Raw genomic sequence first — 26,353 nt, forward strand, 5'->3', positions numbered from 1 at the left:
GGACGACGATAGTGTTCGGATGTGTTGTCTTGTCGAAAAATTTCAAGTGTCGCGACTGTTTGTACTGTCTGCATGTGTGATTTTAACAGTAGTACCGTGTATTGCGCCTTTTGAGGCATACAACGTTCTGCAAAATGGATTTCGAAGAATTGCAGTTTGATGGACATGAAATGGAAGTTGAAGCAAACGTTGAAGAAATGGAAGTGAATGACGAGGAAGAAATGGAAGTTGATGATGAAGCATTATTGTCGGACGATTCGTGTTATGATAGTGAAATGGCTGATGAGGATATTCCGGACGAAATTTTCAGAGTGTTGAATCAAGCAGAAGTGAATATGTTACACCCTCTGACAAAGATGTGTTGCATATACTCTTATTTTACTCCAGGACATATGAAGTTTTGTGCGTCATGCATTGTCAGAATACACGGATTGTTCTCGATGTTATACGCTGTTCGCAGACATGACACATGTCCGTATATCCTCATAGATGGTCTCTTTTGTTCATCTTGTGGAGACCCATTATATCTGATTTCACCGTGTAATCTGTGTCCTATGTGTGTTTTTGTGTAAATAGCTTGTGTAAATAGCCTGCAGTATTTTAGTGTATACATATTATTGTGTAAATTAAGAGACAATGGCCTGAATTCTGAAGGTGACTAACTCAAGAGTTAAGGACTTCTGGTTCAAATCCTGCGGTGGTAAGCAAATTTTTTATGTATAATATAAATTTATTTAAACGCGATCGTGAGCGAGAACGCGAACGGGAGCGAGAGAGACCGCGCGAACGAGAAGACGCGCGCAACCGGGGGACGGGGGAAACATCTACGAGGGAGAGATAACGCGAGCGTGTCGTGTGACGTCACGCGGACTCCGCGGCGCGGTAAAAACGTGGGTCCCCTTACCCCGCGGCGCCGGAAAACGCGGTTCCCCCCTCGCCCCGCGACGCCGGAAAACGCGGTTCCCTTTTCTCCCTCCCCGCGGCGCCCAAAACATGCGGTTCCCCTCTCCCCCTCCCCCGCGACGCCCGAAAAACGCGGTTCCCCTTCCCCCTTCCCCGCGGCGCACGAAACATGCGGTTCCCCCTTCCCCCCTCCCCCGCGGCGCCCGAAACACGCGGTTCCCCCCTTCCCCTCCCCCGCGGCGCCCGAAACACGCGGTTCCCCCCCTCCCCCCCCCCGCGACGCCCGAAACATGCGGTTCCCCCCTCCCCCTTCCTCGCGGTCCCCCCCGCCCGCGGTTCCCCCTCGACCTCACCCCCCCTCGCCCTCGGTATGTGGTCCAGAACCGGCCTAGCTTACCTACTAAGCTACACCGCACAGCAAGTCATGCTCAATTACCGACCCGATACATATCGATTTCAAAAAAATAAACTCATATAGAGTCATATAGAGTTTTTATACATACGCATACATTTACATGTATCGCAATCTAGCCATCTAGCATACGCATACATTTACATGTATCGTAATCTAGCCATCTAGCATCGATGCCATGTTGTTAGTCGAAATCGATTATGTGTTTGTGCGCGCCCAGCAACAAGTTCTGCGCGCCAAAAACAATGACTCTCGCCGTCTACGATCGGACTTCCGCGCGCCAAAAGAAATGACTCTCGCCGTTCACGATCGGACTTGCACGCGCACGTCGCCGACTTGCTACCAAGCGGCATTTTTCTATATCTTTTTCCTTCATTATTCTCTACTTCTTTATTACACTTTACACATCTATTCTCTAATTCTCTTATTACCATTATTACCTCTATTTCTATTTCTCGAGTAAAATGGCAAAAACATCTATCTCCTTGTAACAGTATTTATCGAACGAACATTCTTATTAACTGAGAATTCTCTCGTTTTGCTCGTCAGCAACGAGGAATATTATTTACTTACCCTCTAATCTTCTAGATGCTTCTATCTCTTTCTATGCCCTTCGCCGGCGTCTCACACACTTCGTATATACACTTTCGTGCTATGTTCCTCACGCAGGGGAATCGTGCCCTGGGCCCATAACCTATTGGAAATATAATCAGGGACGACTTGAAATGTGGTGAGATGAGCAGGGAACACAACAATCTTGGTCTTTGTACACTCTGAATACTGTCTTTATTATATATAAGTATATCACACTCTGTAACTTAAACCGTAACCAACACGTCTGAACACGACGGTGATCGAGGCTCTTGTGAGCACCACTGATGCCCGCACGCACGCGTGGCGCGCCGAGTCGCGCCGCCAACCGGGGGCTGCCCTCTAGAAGGGCGGGAACTTATTGCTCGTTCAAAGTCTTCTCCCAACAGTATCAATGCAGCAGCCGTACATCGGCGCTATTTGCAGTTTTGCACGTGTTCGATGAAATCATCGCGAGACATGTCGCGACATGTTCTTCAAAACAATAACGCTCCATCGAATTATGCGAAATTGCAAATTTTGCAGTTTTGCACGTGTTCGATAAAATCATTGCGAGACACGTCGCGACATGTTCTTCAAAACAATAACGCTCCATTAACTTATGCGAAATTGCAAAATTTGCAGTTTTGCACGTGTTCGATGAAATCATCGCGAGACACGTATGCTCGTGAAAAGAAATCATATTTGATGCCCGATGAGGTGATCTCATCACGAATGTTCTTGACAAAGATATCACATTTAACGTATATGTGGATTGTGGTGGCGGTCACCATGCAGCAGCCGTGCATTGGCGCTATTTTTGCAAGATTTGCAGTTTTGGGTATGTATAAATGGTCTACGAGGATTCTAGAGCGCAGTCGAGAGTTCGATACGGTTCGAGTACGTCGCAAACAGCCTCCAGATACGATGAACATTCACGGTGCGAACTACTACGTTCCGATTCAGGACGAAACGTGCGAGAAACAGCACAATGAGTAAGTACCGCTAATTTTTCGTATATATACATATAATTGTATTTTTTTCAGTTTTGATAAACCCCGCTACACGCCGCGTATTTTGGGAAGGAGATTTGCCTTTACATCAACAACGTATAAATTTTTGGATGTTGGAATCAACGCGGGACCTATGTCCTCTGTGGATATACTTATTGGCGATAACCGAGGCAATCGGATAATTCTGCTACATGCAACGTGGGTGACATTAATCGAAAAACGTGCAGATATACAGTGCATTGTGCAGTCATCGGCACCATCATCGCTAACGTTTCGAGATCTGGAGCTTGTTAAAATACGTGACGCAGATATTGTAAAATTGACGTCGTGCGGCACCAGCTTGTACATGAAACCGTCAACTGTACTCTTCCTGTTCGAACTAGAACATTGCGTCGAGAATGTGTATTTTCAACTATGTCAAAATGTTCACGGCGTAAGTGAAAAATTCAAACAGTTTGTAACAATTTTACGTCAAAATTGTATCACTGATAAATGTAACGCAGTTACAATCTTGCGTGACGTTTATGATAAAAATTCGATTATTGATTGCGAATTATTAGCCTACGCTTTGGATACTATTGTGTATAATGCGCTACATGATAAATAAATGCATATAATATGGTTAAAAAGTTTTTACTTTTCATTTACCGTTTATCCCATTTCCTGTCATAAAACTGTCTTCGTTTATCGTTTACTTAAATGTAATATTAAAAATTAAATATTGCGAAGATCTGAACGATTAAATATCGCTGGCGAAGAAAAGATACGCGATCGCGAGCGAGAACGCGCGAGGGAAAGAGACCGCGCGAACGAGAAGACGAACGGGGGACGGGGGGAAACATCTACGAAGTAGAGATAACGCGAGCGTGTCATGTGACGTCACGCGGACTCCGCGGCGCGGCGAAACGCGAACGCGGGTCCCCTCGCCCCGCGGCGCCCGAAAACGCGAACGCTCCGCGGCGCGGCGAAAACGCGGATCCCCCTCGCCCCGCGGCGCGGCGAAAACGCGGTCGCCCCACGGCGCCGGAAAACGCGGACCCCCTCACCCCGCGGCGCCGGAAGACGCAGACCCCCCCTCCCCCACCCCCCGCGACGCCTGAAAAACGCGGTTCCCCCTCCCCCTCTCCCGCGACGCCGAAACACGCGGTTCCCCCCTCCCCCCTCCCCCGCGGCGCCCGAAACACGCGGTTCCCCCCTCCCCCTTCTCCGCGACGCCCGAAACACGCGGTTCCCCCCTCCCCCTTCCCGCGGCCCCCCCCGCCCGCGGTTCCCCCTGCCCCTCACCCCCCCTCGCCCTCGGTATGTGGTCCAGAACCGGCCTAGCTTACCTACTCACCATGTTGTTAGTCGGGAAATCCAAGGTTGCTCCAGTAAAGTCGTTAAGTGTCCCACGTCTCGAGCTGTTTGCTGCCGTTTTATTGTCCAAATTAATGGAGTTTGCTCGAACGTCGCTTCGTCTCTCTAATGTGCCATGCCACTGTTGGACGGATGCTAAGGTCGTACTCGCGTGGTTAGCGCAACATCCCTCGAAATGGAAGACCTTTGTATCGAATCGCGTTTCCGAGGTTCAGACTCGACTTCCATCCGCCTCATGGCGACACGTTCCCACCGATGAGAATCCTGCTGACTGTGCGTCTCGAGGGATTCACGGCCATCGGATTGCGGCTCACCATTTATGGTGGCACGGACCATCGTGGTTGCGACTTCCGCTGTCCGAGTGGCCTCCGCTAGTCGACCTATCGTCGCATGAAACCTCCGTGGAAGAGAATTCGCGAATTCTCTCACATCTCAGTAAAGCTGTTGAACCGTGGGATCTCGCGTCTCGGTACTCGTCGTGGCCGAGACTCATAAGAATCACAGCCTACACTCTCCGTTTTATCTCTCGGTTACGCAATCGCTCACGGTCTCGCGCCACTGCCAAAGAGAGCCCGTCGGCGCTTTCAGCGGACGAATGCCGAATCGCGCGCTCATTCTGGCTCAAACGTATACAAGAGGAAGTCTTTCCCCTCGAACGATCAGCTTTTTTCATCCAAAAGCCCTCTGCTATCACTCAATCCGTTCCTCGACGAAGAGGAAATAATTCGCGTTGGCGGGCGGCTGGCCAACGCCCCAATTCGATTTCAAACGCAACATCAAATTATATTAGCCTCTCATCCCTTGGTTACGTTAATAGTGCAGCATGCTCATCTGCGCTCTCTCCACGCCGGGACGCAGCTCACCGTGGCCACGTTACGCCAAGACTTCTGGCTCCTTCGAGCTCGAAATATCGTCAAATCAGTTATTCACCGTTGCGTTGTCTGCACTCGCGAAAGAGCCATAGTGCCCACCCAGCTTATGGGAAATCTTCCCCACGTGCGCGTCTCTCCTCCCACTCGCGCATTTCTTCACTGCGGTTTAGACTACGCCGGTCCGGTGTTAATTAGAGCCATGTCCGGCCGCGGAATCGCATCTCGAAAGGCATACATCGCCCTGTTCGTTTGCCTGGCCACTCGTGCGATCCATTTGGAAGTTGTCGAGGGGTATTCAACACCGGCATTCCTGGGAGCTTACTCCCGATTTTGCGCTCGTCATTTTATACCTCCCTCCGCTCCCCACTTCGGCGGCCTATGGGAGGCTGGCGTGCGCAGTGTAAAACATCACCTTCGCCGCGTTGTAGGGTCCCACACTATGACCTTTGAAGAGTTCTCTACTCTTTTGTGCAATATCGAAGCCTGCCTCAATTCCCGGCCGCTCGCTCCCCTCACGGACTCCGCCGACGATTGTGAGCCGCTCACTCCCGGCCATTTTTTAATAGGATCCGCCCTCACTGCTAGTCCTGAGCCCTCACTCCTTAACGTTAAGGAAAATCGCCTGTCGCGCTGGCAACTAGTGCGACAACTTACCGAGCGTTTCTGGAAAAGTTGGCAAACCGATTATGTCAACACGCTACAACAAAGAGCGAAGTGGCGTCGGGTTGTCACTGACGGTGTTCGCGTGGGCCGTTTGGTGTTGATTCAGAATCCTGCGCTTCCGCCTTGCAAATGGGAGTTAGGACGCATAACTCATTGTCACGCGGGCCAGGATGGCTTAGTTCGAGTTGTAACTGTAAAAACCGCGTCTTCCGAGTACAAGCGCCCGATAGGAAAGCTCTGTTTATTACCAATCGATCTCGAACACAGCGATAATCAAATGTAATTGTGATTTGACATACTGTTCGCCTCGAACGCCTCTCTCCTCATTGTAAACCGTATATGGAACCGAGGGTCTCGAGACGGGCGGTATGTTGAAGACTAGACAATTCGGAACGATTGTTTCAAATTTATATTCAATGCGTCAAGTTCAATTCGTAACATATGTAAGTGACATATCGATCGCCTCGCCTATCCTTCCTTCGACTCTTCTTTATGGTCGACCATCTCTGGCCGCTACATGAAGAGGCCTTGCTCCTTTCAAGATCAGTAAACCTTTCGAAACGATAGTTTCGAGGCGGGCGGTATGTTCAGGATTGACTAACAAATTTATAATTTATTATCAGATGTTCAATAATTCTAGTTTTATGTTATAAGTAGCGTGTAACGACTTCGAGTCAAATTTATGTTTTCTTAGTCAAGCGTTTCGCCTAAATACATATTATTGTTCGACAACGCGTCTCGTTTATGTATAGTGCCGTGCTGGCTGCGTGGTCCCGTTCATCTTGACACGTTCGCGGAGCGTGACACGTGCGATCGCGGAATCAACAACCAACAAGGGCATCGCGCCGTTTTCCCTCGTGTTGGAAGTCGGAGCCAGCGGGCTCAGTCTGGTCTGTACGTCTTAAGAGATCACTCTCTGCGCCGAAATCGCATACGATCGATCGAAGTCAGTCTCGGCTATTCTGCGTGAAATCGAAGCAAGTGTCGCGGGAACGTTGTAATCGCCACCACCTGTTATTACAAATACACGGTGCCACTGGAGTAATCAAAATTTTAAAACGGTGCATTATTTTGCCCTCCGAGTGTGCTTCAGCCAGATCTGAATCTGGACTCCCTCGCTTCTCGCTCCTTGCTTCATTACGCCTATGCACTGTCTCGTTTCCGCCTGTTATCCCTCTCGTTCTCTCTGAACGATCCCGGCAACCTCAGTTCAGCGTGAAAATCTGCTCCGCGCCCGAACAAACTCAAAATTACTAAATTAGCGACTTTCTGTCAAAACTGTGTCACTCGCGTTTACGCAAGTTTTTGAACCTTATAAAATTTATTCTATTTTATCAAATATGACTCAAATTAATGCAATTTATTATTTAATAACATAAGGAATGTATATACATTTTCTGTACATTTTTTCATAATTGTGTCAGCTATTGTATCTCTGCCTTGTGACGTCTCATCGGTCGGAATGACATCCTCTCCTGGAATCTCGGCTGCTAGGTCGACCATCGTTACATCCGCCAAGCCCGTTTGACAGGTCTCCAGGACTGACTGCTCGGCCTCGGTCCCTCGATCTTTCAGGGCCTCTCCCTTATGAAAATGTGCCTTTGAGTGCTCAATGGCGGTCAGTGGGAATGTATGGTTGCCCTACAGTTGCAATGCGAATTATATGGAAAAGTTAATAGAAAATATTGAGTGGCAATAAGATGAATGGAAACGCAATGGCAAGATTCGAATGACAACTTTTTCCATACAGGCGTAATGGAAATTGCTAATGGCTTATGAAGGTTAAAACTTGTGTATGGAACTTGCAATGCGAATTATATGGAAAAGTTAATGGAAAATATTGAGTGGCAATAAGATGAATGGAAACGCAATGGCAAGATTCGAATAACAACTTTTTCCATACAGGCGTAATGGAAACTGCCAATGACTCATAAAGGATAAAATTTGTATGGAATTTTTCTACCTTCAGCCAATGTTGTTCAGTGTGAATTGTAATGGAAATTTGTCAATGGTAAATGTGGCGGTTCGCGCCACCAGTGGTACATGCATCATCATCACGACCGCGCGGTAACTGTATTACCGGCAGTTCGCATCGACGTCGCTAGGCGTCGCATCGTTCATGCATTCTCTCAAATTCAAGGTTCGGCACGGACTGGTATATGTATGAGACCCCCTACGGGACCAAGGCAGATATTTTCAGGCGCTAGTCGCCTAAGGCACAAGAGTTCTTATTAGATTGTCCGTTGAACCAAAGGCAATGGGAAATGAAGGCATTTATATTAAAGACAAAATAGTACCATTTATTAAAATGCCATTGAATTCTTATTGTTCCAGACGCAATGGAGATGAAGGCATTTTTGCCAAAGATAAAAATTTCCACACAAAATCCCATTGGTATTGCCAGTGTTAATACCAATGGCAATACTAATGGCAATACCAATGGCAATACCAACGGCAAAACCAATGGCAATACCAATAGCAATACCAATGGGATTTTGTGTGGAACTTTTTATCTTTGGCAAAAATGCCTTCATTTCCATTGCGTCTGGAACAATGGGAATTCAATGGCATTTTTTAATGGCAATGTAGGGCACATTTTCATAAGGGCTAGCTCTTTCCGCAGCTTTTTCTCGTCCATGGAAATCTGTGAACAGAGAAGTTTGTCCGCTGACGCAGACTCCTCGGCACTCTCAATTGCCGAATTGATCGGAGTTAACATCCTCGGTGGCTGAGGTGTCTCTGGTCTCGCCTCCTGCGTTCTCCTCGTCGCCCTCGAGTCCGCCCCGGTCGGCATGGTGTCCTCGGACTCTCCGGTGGCTCGGTAACGGTGGGTCTAGACGTCGGTTCCAAGGTTAGATTAGGTTTAAATAACAATATCAGTAATGGTTTAAATAACGATTTCAGTAATAGTTTAAATAGCGATTTAAATAATGGTTTAAATAATGGTTTGAATAGAGCAACCATTGATGTGATGACATAATCATCGAAAATAGTTTATCGTTTTTAATACATAAGTATGTTAAATATAAGAAAAAACCGGTACAACTAACTTCAGGCCATTACGAAAAAACCAAGCAATTTAAATCATTGTAATTTAGTTTCATTTTCTGTTTCATTCATTTATTTTAGTTTTTTTTGTTTTTGAATTATTTAGTTCTACGGTTTTTTCAAATTTATTACAGAGTTGTATATTTTATTATGCATAATTTATTATTTTGGAGTTTATTTCTCATTGTTATAAGTAGCTCTTAAGTATATATTAATGCGACTGGTATTACTTTTTACAATTTCGAGAAAACATGAAATAACGTTTCACATTATTTTCAGTTTATTTTTCATTTTCATGATTGGGTTCTGGTGATAGCATTTGATTTTTAATGTTTCTCGAACATGTTCTTTTTCTCAATTATTGATATGGGCCTACTAATACTTATAGCTATACGGTATTCTACCTTATTCTAACTTAGTCTGCTACTGGTGCGTGAGTAGGAGTTGGCCCATGGGTAGTGAATCGCATAGGGAGATAGACATGTAGACGACACAATTGATATATGTTTAAACCCAATATATTTACATAGTTACAAGTGTCCATATGTCAGTGTATTAGAAATGTCGGTTTTTTACTTAGAAGCCGCCTCTCTTCTTGGTCTGCGTGGCGACGTCTCGTTGCTCCTTCCGCTCCTTCCTCGGGCTCGTCTGGGTGGCAACGGCCACGCAGACTGGTGCTCTCGACTTGAAGTCGTCAGGCTTGGTAGAGGTGGCTACCTCACGTGTACGCTTGGGGCCTATACCGCGTGTATGCTTCGTTGTACTGACGGTCGAACTAACGGCCTGGCGAATCACGGGGCGTTTAGGCGGCGAGGTATGGAGCTGCTCGCGAGAAGAAGACGGTATGCTCGTTACAGGCGACTGAGAGGAAGATAGGACCATCTTGCGTTTCCTGACTGTAAGGGCCTGTAGAGGTATAGGCTGCGTCCGCCGACGGTTGGTAGGGTCTCCATTTTTTGAGACAAAACGCTCCTCGAACAGACGTCTTGCCTGGGTCGGTGGACTCGTTTGCCCCGGCGTGCGCCGCCAGAATGGAGGGTTGTTGTCGAACGTAACCTCTGCTTGACAGTCTCCGCGCTCTGTGGGAAACGTGCGCGCTCTGTCATTGGCTGGTGTGCGTTTCCCGCCGTTTAAGCAGCCGAGCGCTATGATTGACCGACCGGCGCTGCGCGCCGTGCAGGCGGCCGGGCGCCCTGTTGGTGAGCAGGCGCCTCGCGCCGTGGATGCGGCCGAGCGCTGTGATTGGCTGTCCGGCGACTCGCGCCGTGTAAGCGACCGAGCGCTGTAATACGCTGACAGGCGTCCCGCGCCGTAAGCGGTCGAGCGCTGTGATACCCAGCAGGCGACTCGCGCCGTGGAAGCGACCGAGCGCTGTGATACCTGTCAGGCGATTCGCGCAATAGAAGCGGCCGAGCGCTATGATACCCCGCAGGCGACTCGCTCCGTGGAAGCGACCGAGCGCTGTATGCGATGAAAGCGTCTAGCGCTTGTATCTTACCGCTTTCAGCGTCTGAGCGCTCTTATGCGTGGCGAGTGACGTCGAAAAAGAATTGTCCATTCCCGTAGGGGGTCTCCCTTCATACTAGTCGGTGCAGAATCTTGAACTCGCGTAAATGCACCGGCGATGCGACGCCTGGCGGCGTTGCTGCGAACTGCCGGTATTACCGGCACCGCGCGGGCGTGCATCGTTAGTGGCGCGGACCGCCACAATTGACTTTGAACAAATAATCCTGTTATTTTTTCAAAGTCAATAATTTTACAAATTTATTTATCGTAACAACTATTTTTTTGTAAAAATACAAATGACATGTGTATTCGTTGCTGTTTTGAAATAAATATGTGAAATAAAAGTGTATTTCATGTTATACATTAATTAATTTGTTCTTCTTTTGCGCATTCCCTTATTTATTTATGAAATTGACACTTCTACATTATTTGCGACTCATATAGCCCGTGTTCCGATATACATTATACCAGTTGTAACGATGCGCCCTTTTTAAAGACATCGTTCCCGGCAAACACCCGCCGGATGCCGCCCGACCGATTTTCTGTCGGGCGAGGACAGGGCAAAAGTACCGTGTGCGCGAGAGCGCGGCACCGGTACCTCCGCGCGCGGCGTCGACGAACGCCGACGGGAGCCGATTCGCGCCGAAAAACAAACGCGCGTACCCACACCACCGCGCAGCTCGTCTGAGGATCGGCCTCCCTCCTACCGAACCCGCCGCGCCGGGATATATAAGCCGGCGCTCCGGTAGACAGAGTCACTTCGTCTCCGCTCAAAGCCTTCAGCTATTTCCGACGAAGCCCACCGACTCCTAGGGCGACACACTAAACGGGGTTCATTGCTCTGCGCCTCGACCGAGGACTCTCGGGTGTCCCCGATCTCCATCCACCGAACTCCCGACGGTCACGGATAAGCAGGGTCGAGCACACTTGGCCTTGTAACGAGTGCTCTCGCTACCGTAGCCCCGGGCTCCTAAAATCCCACCGACCGGCCAGGCTGCAGCTGACCGGCCGCGCCGTTGTACATACCGCGTTCTGTAATACCGTACTGCACCGCGTGCATCCGTCCGACACACTGTAAATACCGCGTTCCGTTTTTTGTCACGCTGCGTTTCGAATACTTGTAAATACCGCGTCCCGTTTCCTGTAATACCGCGTTCCGTTCCAGGATATCCTGCGTTCCGTTCAAACCGCGTCTAATACCGTACTGCACCGCGTGCACCGGCACGACCCTCTGCAAATACCGCGTCCCGTTTCATGTAATATCGCGTCCCGTCAGACCGCGCCGGATACGTTACTGCATCGCGTGCAGCGGCATGACACTCTGTAGATACCGCGTTCCGTTTCATGTAATACCGCGTTCCGTTCCATGAAATCCTGCGTTCCGTTCACACCGCGCCTGATACTTACTGCACCGCGTGCATCGGCACGACACTCCGCGTCCCGTTTCATGTAATACCGGGAGAACTACGTGTGATCCATAATTAAATAAACTCTTAAGTGTGCAGTAAAACCTGATTATTGTCTCTGGGCCTCCTGTCGAACTCCTAATCCGGCGAGCTAGTCCGCGTTCGACTCACAAAGGCAGGCCGTTACACAGTATTGAAAATTTATAATTTACATATAACGTAAATTATAGATTTTCAGTACTTGGGAGTGTATATCGGATCACGGCCTATAGATATAGAGTCGTATAGATATAGAATCACGTAGTACCAGGGCCAAGCCACTTGGAGCGTGTCGATCGCGTGTTTCCACCGATTAACAATGAGCTTGCGCTTCTTTTTAGCATATGTTCTGTGCTCTCGCCTCTTAGCAATAGTTCACGGGCGACCATCGTGGCGTAAACATCATTTGCGAGAGACAGCAAAGTTTTGTTGCAACCGAGAACGTTCCGCGACGCGGGCGTACGCTTATTAAAGATTATATTACGGGGACTATCGCGGGTCGACGCGAATATATTGTGACCGACGTGGGTCTGTACACGCATAATCGTTAACGATTGTAAGAGATTAACGGGCAATTACGACGCGAGATATAACTGTCGCGAGCGTTATGCGCAGTATCCGGCGAGCGTGTCGAAACCTGTTTAAGCGAGCGTTATTACGCATTACACCGTACTTTATGTACCGATATGTGTACTAATATTTAGTATTAAATTGTTATTGTTCATAATAATTTCGGGAGTGTTACGAATCATCTACCCGACTCTTTCCTACATAATTCCCTTTCAATAAACGAACGAATTTACGCGTCGTGAGTTGAGCGTTGCACACACCAAGGACAGCGAGATCGAGGATCGTGATACTACAAGGGAACAGCATGGCTACCGGAATAAATCACGGGATCTAATCTTTCTGTATTTACTGTAAAAATACAGTGGTGACCGATTTATTCGACCAATGTAAGTCAAGATATTTTATCATATTTCCGGTTGTCCGGCTACAACCTAACGCGACATTTTTACGCTACCAGTTTCTTGAAAACGTTGTATTGTTTTCAAAACAATTGACTTATTAATTTGACGATTCGAATACGTGTCATTAAACAATCAAACGATATCAGTAAACGATCGTTCATTATCACCCCATCCGCGCATTATTTGATTAATGATTCTGTTGGAAATACGACCACGCCTGCGTACGCGATACTATTAGGGACTTGCGCTTGATTCCCTTCGGGCGTTTTCGCCTGTCGTCGGAACCCTTCGGTGCTCAACCGGCCGCCGGTTGCCTGCGCGTTCACTGCTTCACCAACGTTCTACCGTGTAAGAGTCGCGGATTCTAACCCTCATTGTTACTTCGACGTAATAAACACACATATCCGAAATTGAGAAGAATAATTATTTCTCGACCACACTTGCGAAGCAATCGTGCCGTGGGCAAGTGGTGGCAACAGCCTGGCGTCACAAGAAGCCACACAATCAAACATTGGTCTTTCGAGCCGGATTTCGGCAGATTTCCGCCATTACGTCGAGGAACGTTCGAGAAGTGGTCGCACAAGGCAAGTCAACCGCACGATGCGGATAGACGGGGTTGCAGGCTTCCACTGGGAAAGGCTTGCTGCACGATCTGGCACGTCACGAAATCGCGCACAGATACGAGCACGGATTTCGAGCATCCACGAAAAAGACGCCGCGAATCGTCAAGGCATCCACGAGAGACGACGCGAGCCGCCGAGACATCCACGAGACGACGCGAGCTGCCGAGACATCCACGAGACGACGCGAGCCGCCGAGGTATCCACGAGAGAGACGACGCGAGCCGCCGAGGTATCCACGAGAGAGACGACATGAGTCGCCGAGGCATCCACGAGAGAGACACGGAGGCGTAGTGATACGCAGCGACGTCGCCATTGTTCCCGCGCAGCGCCTTGCGAGGTAAGGGAGGCTATTCAGTATCGGCGCCAACAAGTCCCTTTTATATTATTTCGTCGCGTCGCATTTAGTAGTATCGCGTCATGTCAAACGTAGATATCGCCGTGCTCAAGAAGCGGCGCGCCACAATTCAAGGTTTGTGCACACGCATAAAAACGTTCGTCGAGTCAGTCCCCGCCGTCGCCATTACACCGGCCATGACAGCACAGCTTCAAGAGCGCCTATCTAAGCTTGATCGGTATTGGCCGGATTATGAGTCTGTTCAAACAAGCATAGAATTACTAGATGATAGCGAATCGAGTCATCGCGCGGGATTCGAAGACGCTTACTATTTGCTAGCGGGGCGGATGCGCGAGTTATTAACTATAAATACAACGCGTCAAGCGATGACCCCATTCCCCGCGAGTTCGCGAGCGTCCCATACGTCGGAATTTTCCTCACAAATACGTTTGCCCAAGATGAATCTGCTTACCTTTTCCGGTAGCTACGAGGAATGGTTTCCGTTTTTTGATACATTCCATTCCATGATTCACGCGAACGAATCACTGGATGACATACAAAGGCTTACGTGTGTAAAGTTGGCCCCGCACTTTTTGAATTCTGTATTTTTAATAATTGTGCTACATTGTATTACGTTTGTACTGTATTGTGCCGCAAACTGCATAACTCTGTAACTCAAAGGAAAAAAAAACATAATTTTTTATAACCCCGCACTTTTCAAATTTTTAGTTTTTTTTGTGCCGTATTATGCTGCATTTGTGCTGACTTGTGCCGCAAACGCGAGATTAATAACTTCGATAACAATTAAGAAAAAAAATAAAAACAAAATTATATTAACCCTGCACTTTTCCCGAAATAAACCCAATTTTTTTGTTGATAGGTAGTAATTTGTGCCACGTTGTGCCGTTGGAATAAACTCGATATCTCTTTTTATTTGGTAGATAAAAAATATTAAATTTTAAAAACAAAATAACAAATAATTATTTTTAAAACGCATTTACCAAACTTCTGTAAGCTGTGCTGAGTTTCGCTAGATGAGTACAACAAAGGCCGGAGATGCATAATAAGTTGTAGGGGTTGAAAATAATGGGCTAAGAGAAGGGGGGAAATAAAAGTAAGAAAAAAACTTTACATTTTTAAATTTTGTAAAATTGTTCCGGGTTGTGCTCGGTGAGTACAATACTTTTCCTAATGACAAAATATCCGCAAATCGTTAGTTTACGCAGCACAAGTATCGAAAGAAAGCGGTTTTTAGGAATTACAATTTTCAAACCGCTATAACTTTTTGACCGTGACAGGAAATGAAATGTTGCGACTTGTGCTGAATTGTGCTAGTCGAGCACAACAAGAAAACAGCTAGAAAAAAAATTGAAAGTTGCAGGGGTTAAAAATAATGAGCTAAAGGGGATAAGAGTGAGAGAAAAATTTCTTTTTTTCAAATTTTTTAAAATTGTGCCGGATTGTGCTAAACGAGTACAATAACTTATCATAATAACAAAATGTCCGCAAATTGTTATTTTTGCAGCACAATCATCTAAAGAAAGCAGTTTTTAGGAATTACAATTTTCAAACCGCTATAACTTTTGAACCGTGACAGGGAATAAAATTTTGCGACTTGTGCTGAATTGTGCTAATCGAGCACAACAAGAAAACGGCTAGAAAAGAATCGAAAGTTGCAGGGGTTAAAAATAATGAAAAAAATTTTCCTTTTTCAAATTTTTTAAAATTGTGCCGGATTGTGCTAAACGAGTACAATAACTTATCATAATGACAAAATGTCCGCAAATCATTAGTTTTCGCAGCATAATTGAATCATCTAAAGAAAGCAGTTTTTAGGAATTACAATTTTCAAACCGCTATAACTTTTGAACATTTTGTCATTATGATAAGTTATTGTACTTGTTTAGCACAATCCGGCACAATTTTAAAAAATTTAAAAAAAGGAAATTTTTTTCTCACCCTTATCCCCTTTGGCTCATTATTTTTAACCCCTACAACTTACGATTCTTTTCTAGCCGTTTTTTGTTGTGCTCGGCTAGCACAATTCAACACAAGTCGCAAAATTTCATTCCCTGTCACGGTTTAAAAGTTATAGCGGTTTGAAAATTGTAATTCCTAAAAACCGCTTTCTTTCGATACTTGTGCTGCGTAAACTAACGATTTGGATATTTTGTCATTAGGAAAAGTATTGTACTCACCGAGCACACACACAACCCGGCACAATTTTACAAAATTTAAAAATGTAATGTTTTTTTCTTACTTCATTTTCCCCCTTCCCTTAGCCCATTATTTTCAACCCCTACAACTTTCTTTGCATCTCCGGCCATTTCTTTGTCGTACTCATCTAGCGAAACTCAGCACAGCTTACAGAAGTTCGGTAAATGCGTTTTAAAAATAATTATTTGTTATTTTGTTTTTGAGATTTAATATTTTTTATCTGCCAAATAAAAAGAGATATCGAGTTTATTCCAACGGCACAACGTGGCACAAATTACTACTTATATCAACAAAAAAAAATTGGGTTTATTTCGGGAAAAGTGCGGGGCTAGTATAATTTTGTTTTTATTTTTTTTCTTAATTGTTATCGAAGTTATCAATCTCGCGTTTGCGGCACAAGTCAGCACAAATGCAGTGTTACCCCGGAATTTAGGTACATTGGTTCGACGGATAGCGAAGGAAAGGCTATCCGAGGGAGGGGGTAAAGGAAGACGTAACGAGATCTCTATGGTATCTCGGGTTCACGCTGAAAGGGCGCGTGCCTCGAGTCGAATGCACTTTTCGGGAAAACTCTAGTCGTGGGTCAACGTCCAGAAAAGACGCTATTACGCCTACTGAGAGTTTTCGTGCACTCGCGGTCCTGTTTTCGGTCAAGGATAATATCCCTATTACCGGGGATCGGACCTTGTGCGATTTAGAGAGGTAGTGAGGGGTGAGGTCTTATTTATAAATGAGTAAACATTGAGTTTATTTTAATCAAATAATTACAACATTTATTGTAAAGGAATAGAACAAATATTATTACAAATTAAAGAATCATTATTGTAATATACGTTGTATATAATAATTCGTGGAAGTGTGGTGTGTATGTGTGTGTTGACATTTGTCCTGGTGCAAATTCGGAAGATCGGGGAGGATTTTTATAAAAATCGATATTCTGCTCGCCAACGATACATTTGGTGAGTAGATTGGGAAGAATAAGTGCTGTCTATGTATGTGTGAATAAAAACGAGGGTTCGAACATTAATTTGGTAACATAGTTATTGGAATAAAATATTTAAATTTATTCTAGAGAAATAGTTATAAATTTATGATTACGTAAGAGGCTATGATTACGGTATGATTGATATGGGCAATGATTGATTAACGGGTAGTTATAAATTTATACATTCATATACTATTTCTATAGTAGGGGATGGGGAACGCGGGGAGGATTCCTCGAGTACTTCGATACTCGAGTCGGAAAAGGAGGGAGAGGGTGATCTGTCGCAATAGAGGGTGGTGGAACTAGAGGGGGAAGGAATTCCGTCGAAAGGAACAGGGGAGAAGTTGCAGGGTGATCTCTCCCGGAACTCCGCAAGTTCCTCGGAAGGAACTGGAGAGTAGGAAGGTTCAAAAAGGGGGGAAGATTCTGGGGTATCGGGGAACACCCGATACGCAAGGGAACAACAGGCAGATGAGGGAGATCGGGAAGAGGGAGAATCGGGGATAGCGAGTTCGATATGCGGAGATCGTTCGCGTCTTAAAAATGAGGCTAGGAGCTGTCGCTCCACTATGCGGGCGCACCTGTTCCGATTTAGCCGATTGCGGATAGTTATTCCCAAGGGCTTGCGGCGGTGAATTTTTGACTTCACTAAAATTATTTTATGATTTTGAATTCGAAAAAAGAGGGAGTTTTAAAGACGATTTTATACTTATATATATAAATATATATACGTGTTCTCGTGTATGGTATTCACATATATATATATATATATATATATATATATATATATATATATGTATACTGTAGGGGTGTATGTAGATAACCGAGCAAGTATCTCGGACTTACTGTTGACGGCTGTGATCGGGGAATCTCTGAGGTGGCTGCGCCGGATTCTTCCGGAGGTAGGTTTGGCTCGGTTCTGTGATGTGTCTTGCCGCGCACAGAATCGACTCGCGACGCGACAGAAATCTAGTTTCACTTGAGGAATACAGCTGGATGATAGTTGACAAGTACGGCTGGTAAATATAATTTTAAGACGTCTCGGACTGGATCAGAAGTGACTCCAAGTGCGCAAAGTCGCGATTTTTATACAAAATTAAGGAGGCGGGATTATGTTTTAATCCGATTTGATTGGGTGGAGTTCTCTTCTGATCGTGACGTATGTTTCAATTTTCTGCCTATCCCGTGCCGAGTTTCCCCAAAAATCGTCATTGCCTATGAGCAATTTTTAATTAGCGGCTATTCATTGGCGAGTACGTTATCATCTTGCCCTTTGACAGTCCCTTCCAGAGTCTTAATTTTATCAATCGCCGCGAGGCGTGGGTCTTAGGTCAAATCTGCGTTTCACGGAAAAGCGTGAGATCAGCCCTTCCGTGACCCGAGAGGTCACCCAGATCCTTATGGCGTTTTTAATTTATTGGCGCCCTTTGCCACAAAATTTCGAGATAATTGAAATTTCGTGCTTCATTTCGTGGAATTAGATGGAATGCGACAAACAAGTCTATAATTTTCCTATTTTATTAGGTTTGAGTCTTCTGGAAGGTTTCGTCATTTACCATTTAATGAGCGATCACAGTTGGAGTACATCCGCTTCGTCAATTGATAGCCGCTATTTTATGATTTCCGTCTGTTTTGTGTGATGAGATGAGTGATTCCACGAAAGAAGGAAATCGTGGAGTCAACAGGACGTAACAGCAGCATAATACGGCACAATAAAAAAAAACTGAAAATTCGAAAAGTGCGGGGCTATTAATGTTTTTTTTATTTTTCTCGAGTACGCTTTGAGTTACAGAGTTGCGGTTTGCGGCACAATACAGCACAAACGTAGCACAATGTAGCACAATTATTAAAAATACGGAATTCAAAAAATGCGAGGCCAACTTCACACACGTCAATTATTTCCCGAAAAATTGGAAGAATTTCGGATACCGGTTCCAAAAAAGATCGGTAACGAAAAATTATACACTTTATGGCACTTCCCGGGAAATTCTACCCCTGTTTTATATACAATTCTTTAAAATTTGGTCAATTATTTCCCGAAAAAGTGGAAAAATTCCTAATACCGATTTCCAAAAAGATCGGTAACGAAAAATTATACACTTTATAGCACTCCCCGGAAAATTATACCTCTATTTTATATGGTTTTAATACAAATTTGGTCCAATGGTTTTTAAGTTAAAAACAGCCAAACATACACCACCCGTAAGAATTTTATATAATAGTATAGATTTGCTTTGATGAGAGATAAACTGATTTTTCAGGTGTGGAAATGTACATCAATCACTATCACACGTGATTATTATTCATTTCCAGTAACTTCGGTGTGTTCGCGTCGCATATATCGCGCGTGCGCGCTGCACGGAAAAGATGATCGGTGACTGTTCAGACTGTTGTGCTTCCAGAGGCTTCTTCCACGCATTGTTCGTTCGTCTCGTGTAGAGCCAAGTAATTGTGTGCAATATTATTATAATTATATAGTGAAATAAGTGGAAAGGCGCAGAAATTTATTAACTGTTATTGGAAAGATAAAGAATTGGTAAGTAAACTTATTTTTTATTATTCTCTTTAACTAAGCTCGACTTATATATTTGGAGGTTATAATTGTTGTAAGTCGAAGAGGGAGTCGAGCGAGAAGTATCGTATCGATATATCGGTGTCGCAGCAAGTGACGAGCGGAAGGTAGAGGTAGAGAGTAGAGAAGATGGCGGAAGGAAAAGGTCGTGTGTGTAACGGCGTGCAATAAAGATTTGGATTAAACTATATTCCGTCTCTAATTTAATCTTCACAGTAATTCAGAAGTGGGATAAACGTCGCGATCGTTCGAATATTGTGGCCGAGAGTGGCGATAACGTGATATTTTGGACAAATTCGTGACCGAGAATTTTACGCAGCGTGGCGACGTTACAATCTGGCCGAGTGTTGAAACCTTGCGAAGGGCGAGCGGGCACGAGTGCTGAAAACATTCGCGGTAGAGGAACTCTGGCAGATATGGCGAATACACAAGACGGACAAAATAACCGGGACGAGCTTACAGGCGACGGAACGACCAACGGCGGTGGCCCGCATTATTTCCGAGATGTGCACGAGGCACTTCCGAAATTTGATCCTGTTATAGGAGATATTTCCATAGAAGATTGGATAAACAAGATCGAAGAGTTCGGGGAATTATACAATTGGGACGATGTAGCCATTCGTCATTACGGGCTGGTGAAGCTATCCGGCGTTGCGAAGAAATGGCGGGATAGCCTTCCCGCACAAAATCTCACCTGGCGGGAATGGAAGGAACTGTTAATAGAGGCTTTTCCGTCGGACGATAGTGTCACTAAGAAACGATTGGAGGCGCAAAATTACAAACGGAAATCTGGACAACACATGGTGGAGTACTTTTACGAAAAGTTATCTCGCTGTAACAAAGCTCAAATGTCCGATGCGGAGACCATCGAGTGGTTAGTGTTAGGTATCGAAGATATGAAGATTCGTGAATACATTGGTCCGTTGAGCAGATACGATAGGCCTAGTAAATTATTACCCGACTTGAAGAGCGCCGAACGATTCTGTCAAGAACCAGAGAAACGAGGAAGTTCGGATAAAAAGGGATCGTCTCAGTCGATTCGATGTTTCAAGTGCAAAGAGGACGGACATTATGCTAATAAGTGTCCACAAGCGAAAGTGATTGTTTGCTTTAAGTGTAGTGGTAAGGGACATTACGCAAAAGACTGCAAAGGTGAGGAGCAGACGAACAAAACCGGAGCAAGCAATACTGCAACGACCTCGAAGACGAATACAAGCAAGACAGTGATGCAGATCACAGGAACGCAGACGCATATAAAATATTTCAAGGATGCGTACATCAACGACAAATATGTGAAAAGCTACATCGACTTGGGAAGCAGTTGCGTGGCGTTCGTAGACGATATTGCTGAGAAGGAAGGATTCACATATCTGGAAGGAGATTTCGAGCCACTGATAGGTTATGGAAGCGGAGAGGTAAAACCAAAAGGTTTATTTACAGCTAACTTAACAGTTGACGGTGTTACGGCAAGGGTTAAAATTCATGTTGTGCCGAAGGAATATCAAACTATTTCTCTGATTGTCGGTCACCCGTATACGGAGGCGAGTAATGTGGTGATGATAAGCAAGCCTGGCGAATTGAGGATTGGCACCGACGAGTCCGATCTTTTGCGGATTGAGCCAGAATCGACAAGGAAGACCGTTTTGTGGGCGACAGAAGCAACAGCGATACCGAACAATTTCTTAGGACATGTCATGGTTCGGGGAGACTTGCAAGGATGTGACGTCAGTGCCGAAGGAAGAATCCAAGAAGATGGACAGTTAATTCCAAGATGTTTGATAAGTGCCGATGACGAAGGAAGATCAATATTGCCTGTATTAAATATGACAGGTAAGGAGCTCAAGATTAAAGAGGGCGCAACGATCACGAGGGGCGATATCTCAACTCCATGTGACGAAACACCAAGGCGACAAGAGGTCAACGAAGAAGAAATACGGCTGGAAGAGATAGACACCGACGCGCCAAAGGAAGATATTCCTAAATTTCTCGAAGTACTTAACCAGTATAAGGATTTGATTGCTCGAAATATGCGGCAGATTGGGTGCACAAACAAGGCCGAGATGAAGATTAAATTGCACAATACGACGCCTGTACATTATAGGCCGTACCAAATGTCTCAAGCGGAGCGGGCACAAATTCAGCGTATGATCGACGACTTGAGGGAAGCGGAAATCATCGAGGAGAGCGATTCACCGTTTGCGAGTCCAGTTATACTTGTTCGAAAGAAGAATGGCGACGTACGTATGTGTATCGACTATCGCGGAGTAAATAAACAAACTGTTAAAAGACCGTTCCCAATGGCGAGGATTGATGATCAGGTAGACCGTGTTCAGGGTATGCGATATTTTACAACATTAGATTTGAGTAGCGGATATTATCAAGTTCCTATGTCAGACGATTCAAAGCATATTACCGCGTTTAGTACGACCGATGGTCACTATCATTTTAAGCGTATGCCTTTTGGCTTGTGTAACGCACCGGCAGAATTTCAGCGATTAATTAGTAAAGTTCTTAGTTATTTAGGGGACGATGCAATGGCATATTTGATGATGTGATAATTCCGTCTAAGACTATTGAAGAAGGGCTTGGAAAATTAAAACGTGTACTAGAAGCACTTAGAGAAGCAGGCTTAACATTGAACCTTTCAAAATGTTGTTTTCTAAAACAAAAATTTGATTATTTAGGATTCGAGATTACAGCTAACGGAATAGCGCCGGGAAAGAAAAAGGTAGAAGCGATTCGAGAATTTCCTACTCCGACAAACATAAGGGAGGTTCGTAGCTTTATAGGTCTCGCGAGTTATTTTCGCAGATTCGTGAAAAACTTTGCTTTGATTGTTAGAGTTGTTTTAATCTCGAAGGACCAGAAACTCATCTGGGTCAGATGCCAGACTTGTTTCAATGCGGTGTGGGGTAGGGAGGTTCGCGCTCCGTTTAGGTGCGCAGTAGGATCGTAGGATCGCAGAACGGGCAATTTCAGTCAGTTTAATTCGTGTTGTTTGTACTGTGAGAGAACGTCTTTATTTGCCGAGGTGTCACAAACATGTGTTCACGTGAACACCACAATGCTGGCACTTGTTATTCGAATGGCCGTGTTGAACGGTGACACGGCGGCTTTACATCAAAATGGCCGATAACGGCGCACGGTTACAGAAATGACCGCGGTAGTCTTCGTACACGAACGAGGCGGCAGATTACATGAATATAACCGATAACGGCGCACGGCGCACGGCGCACGGCGCACGAAGCGCTTACAGAAATGATCGCGGAATATCTTGCACGCGGTAGAACGGCCGAACGCGGCACTTTACACGCACAATGTCGTATCTGAGTTTCTCTCGCGAGGGAGGACGGCCGATCGCGGCGCAGGTCACTCGCAACCCGCGAGATTGCACTTAAACTCTCGCGAAGGGTGACGGCCGAGCGCAGCGCAGATCACTCGCAATCGGCGAGATTGCACTTGAGCCTTGAACTCTCGCGAGGGATGACGGCCGAGCGCGGCGCAGATCATTCGCAACTCGCGAGACTGAATACGATTCTTTCGCAAGGGGTGACGGCCAAGCACGGCGCAGATCACTCGCAACTCGCGAGCTTGAATACGGCCGAACACGGCACTTAACGTTCAAACGGAGGGCACTTAGAATGCGTCTCAAAACGTACTGTCCGGTGCGGGACGACGGAGAGGCTGAGTCGACGCGGTGAACCACGATATCGTGCGACGAGCGGGTGTCCTTTTACGACACGCGGGATAGCAGGCTGACGGCGGACATCTTGTAGCGACGCGAGCGGAGAATCTTGTCGCGGTGCGAGCGCGGATCTCGTGTTGACGCGAGCGGAAATCTTGTCGCGGCACGAGCTGAGATCCTGTCGGCGCGAGCGGAGATCTTGTCGCGGAGCTGGCGGAGATCTTGTCGCGTGGCCCGCCACCCGGTTCGACGTTTTCGGTTTTGCGGATGTAGACACGTGTGGTTCACCGGTCGGCTACAGACGTACTCTATAGCGCGCATCCGGCGGCGCCGCGACGCGAGGATGAAGGACCATGCCAATCGATTTCGATAGATATGCGGGTCGATGTGCGAACGCTCGCGCAATTTGATTGGTCGCGAAGCGCTCCTGGAATCGCGCATGCGGCCGATAAGAACGGGATCGCGGTAGCGCTTCCTCATCCGTCGCGAAGGGCTCGCCGTGCGCGCGAACTCGCCCAATCCGGAACAGAGCGTTGACCGAATTATTAAAGAAAGATAGAAAATTTGAATGGGGGTTAGAGCAACAAAAAGCATTCGACGAGGTTAAAGGAAAATTAATTCAAAGTCCGATACTGAGCGTATATAATCTGAGCGCAGAGACCGAAGTCCATACAGATGCGTGTTCATTGGGATTAGGAGGTGTTCTATTACAGCGACAAGAAGATGGGAAATTACATCCAGTATCATATTTTAGCCGAAAAACGACGCGTGAGGAATCTAATTATCATTCATACGAGTTAGAAACATTAGCGATTGTGTGTACCTTGGAACGATTTCGAGTGTATTTAATTGGTATTAGATTTACGATAAGAACGGATTGCAACAGTCTGAAATTGTTAGCATCAAAATGAGATTTGAAGCCACAAATAGGACGATGGTTTGTTCGATTATCCGAATTTGACTACGTTATCGAATATCATAAAGGTGAACAAAATTCCGTAGCAGACGCATTGAGTCGAAATCCTGTAGGAGACGCTGTAGAAACAAAAGTTGAAGGATTATCAGTATTAGGAATTAAGATGAATACTGATTGGGTAGCAGCGATGCAACGATCGAGTTCGGAAATTTTAAAAGTACGCGGAAAATTAGAAGCGGGAGATGTGGAAACCCATCAAAAGTTTACAATGTATAAGGCAAGAGTTTATAAAATTACATTAATTAATAGTAGACCCTCGAAATTCAAGAATAAGAGGAGAAAGGGCTATCAGGGTCGACCGCAGATTTTGGTGCGTGATGTCAATCATTAAATTTATTCTTCTAAATACAGTAGTTCGTTCGTACGTTTCGGCTCCATTCGAGCCATCCTCAGCAATAACAATAATGTGTCACACGTTCTAAATGCCAAATGGCAAGTTTACCGATTAAAATTGTCGGAAACACAGACCAAATGATCGATATCTGAAAAATATCTTTGTTAGAGTCATGTAATAAAACAGAAACCTCAGCAACTCACCAAAAGGCCGAAAAACGTTGGGCCGGTACGTTTACTTTGAACACATTAGAGTGCTTAAAGCAGGTGTGGGGTTGTAGGTCAGGATTAGGTTAAGGTGCGTCGTTCCCACAAATAACGAAATGTTCAATTGGATAAAGTCTCGCTATGTTTATTCTTGCTCTATGTACAAAATAATTATATCCTCTATGTGAATGTGTAGATGGTCGTGTGTGTTGGTGTAGGTTATCTTTGTGTAGTGTAATATACGCATTACGGTTCTTGGAATAATTGTTTAGTGATTGATTTCTTCTTCTCGAAGAATTTCTCTAGCGGGACCACTAGGTTCCGTCCGGGAGTCCTAGGTTTGCCTATTGGGGTTGACGGAATAGGACTCAGTCGGATCTTCAGGAATCGTGGTCGTGTAGGCGTCTTGAAGAGGTGGTCGGTCTGAGTCGCCACAGAGTTCTCAGGATCAATGGGATGAAGAGGGCGTCGGACACGTGGAGCTCTTGGTGGTAAATCAATGGGATAGAGCTTCCACGGTAAAAAGGTCTCTATCCTGGAGATCGGAAGAGCGTCCTTCGCCTGGATCTCAGGAGCCGATACGTCTTCAGGAGCCGGAACGGTGATGGGTATTAACTTCCAAGGTAGAAAGGTTTCTACCTTGGAGGACAAGTTCGGACCTCGTGATGTACCCTCAGGAGCAGGAGCTGGTGTAGGGCTCGGTTGGTCTGGAGTCGGTCTCGAAATGGATGGTGATCTGTTTACCACCGATTGTAGTGTAGCTGGGTCAGTATGACCCCACTTGGCAATCGGGGTAAATCTCCACTTAGTTCTGGATTTGTTCAGTAGGAGACGTTTCCCAGGTGGTAGAGTTTCTACCTTTGTGATCACGATGCGATCCTTCGTCTTGGATACAGGAACAGGAGTCGGGTTCACAAGAGCAGGAGTCGGAGTCACGAGAGCCGGAGTACTCGGAGCAGAGGTCGTAGTATAAGGCAGCGTCTTGGTCTCAGGAGCCGGAGTCAGGTTCGCAGGCGGCAACGTCTTGGACTCAGGAGCCGGATATGGAGTCGCCCGACGGACCGGGTCGCGACGACCCCGGAAACCTTTCCGCGGCAGGATGCTGGTTGTCTCTTACTGTATTAACGCCCTGCCAAGCAGGTGTTTTACGAAGGCCCACTGTAGAGCAACACTTCGTAAAAGAGACTTATGTCAGGGGCCCCGAAAGGTAGCACGCCCTGACTGGCGTTCTCGAAGATCGCTGGAGAGGTCCCGCTGAGCTGCCCTTTATATAAGGATCGATGTCGAATCTTACTTACGAGAGAGATACGCCGCGCAGCGGTGCGCGCCGAACTATTCCGCCGGTCGATCTCATGCCGCGCGCCGATCGATATTACGCTACTATCCGTGCTGCGCGCCCGCGCGCCTCCCGTCATACTATTCGTGTAGCGTATGTACGGTCGCGCGCACGTGGCGGCAGGCGGACAGCTGACCGCCACAGCAGGCTATCCTCGCCTGAATACTGCGTGCATGGAATAATGGAATATCTTGTAATAACTGTGACGCGTCGTATGTAGGCCAGACGAAGAGACAATTGAGAACGAGAGTCTCAGAACACCTAACCACATTCACAGGAACACCACGACTCAATCGGTTATTACAGAACACAGACTGAATTTTGAT

The 26,353-nt window shown here is 46.1% G+C and overlaps 2 protein-coding genes across 2 annotated transcripts; both read left to right on the forward strand.

The window, feature by feature from the left end:
* Positions 1-2,529: 2,529 nt before the first annotated feature.
* LOC139823247 (uncharacterized) lies at positions 2,530-3,520 on the forward strand. Its single transcript, XM_071795630.1, has 2 exons — positions 2,530-2,880; positions 2,932-3,520. The coding sequence occupies exons 1-2, from the start codon at positions 2,546-2,548 to the stop codon at positions 3,503-3,505; spliced, it is 909 nt and encodes a 302-aa protein (XP_071651731.1). The 5' UTR covers positions 2,530-2,545; the 3' UTR covers positions 3,506-3,520.
* Positions 3,521-5,565: 2,045 nt separating this feature from the next.
* Positions 5,566-6,072, forward strand: LOC139823268 (uncharacterized). Its single transcript, XM_071795647.1, has one exon. The coding sequence runs from the start codon at positions 5,566-5,568 to the stop codon at positions 6,070-6,072; it is 507 nt and encodes a 168-aa protein (XP_071651748.1).
* Positions 6,073-26,353: the final 20,281 nt, after the last annotated feature.

The sequence above is a fragment of the Temnothorax longispinosus genome, chromosome 12, assembly GCF_030848805.1.
Source record: "Temnothorax longispinosus isolate EJ_2023e chromosome 12, Tlon_JGU_v1, whole genome shotgun sequence".
Taxonomy (NCBI): Eukaryota; Metazoa; Arthropoda; class Insecta; order Hymenoptera; family Formicidae; genus Temnothorax; species Temnothorax longispinosus.

Bases quoted from the DNA above. Each gene is read 5' to 3' on its own strand.
- LOC139823247 (XM_071795630.1), top strand. From the start codon at position 2,546: ATGAAATCATCGCGAGACACGTATGCTCGTGAAAAGAAATCATATTTG. The intron at 2,881-2,931 runs GTAAGTACCGCT...TATTTTTTTCAG, and splicing joins TGCGAGAAACAGCACAATGA to TTTTGATAAACCCCGCTACA.
- LOC139823268 (XM_071795647.1), top strand. From the start codon at position 5,566: ATGACCTTTGAAGAGTTCTCTACTCTTTTGTGCAATATCGAAGCCTGC.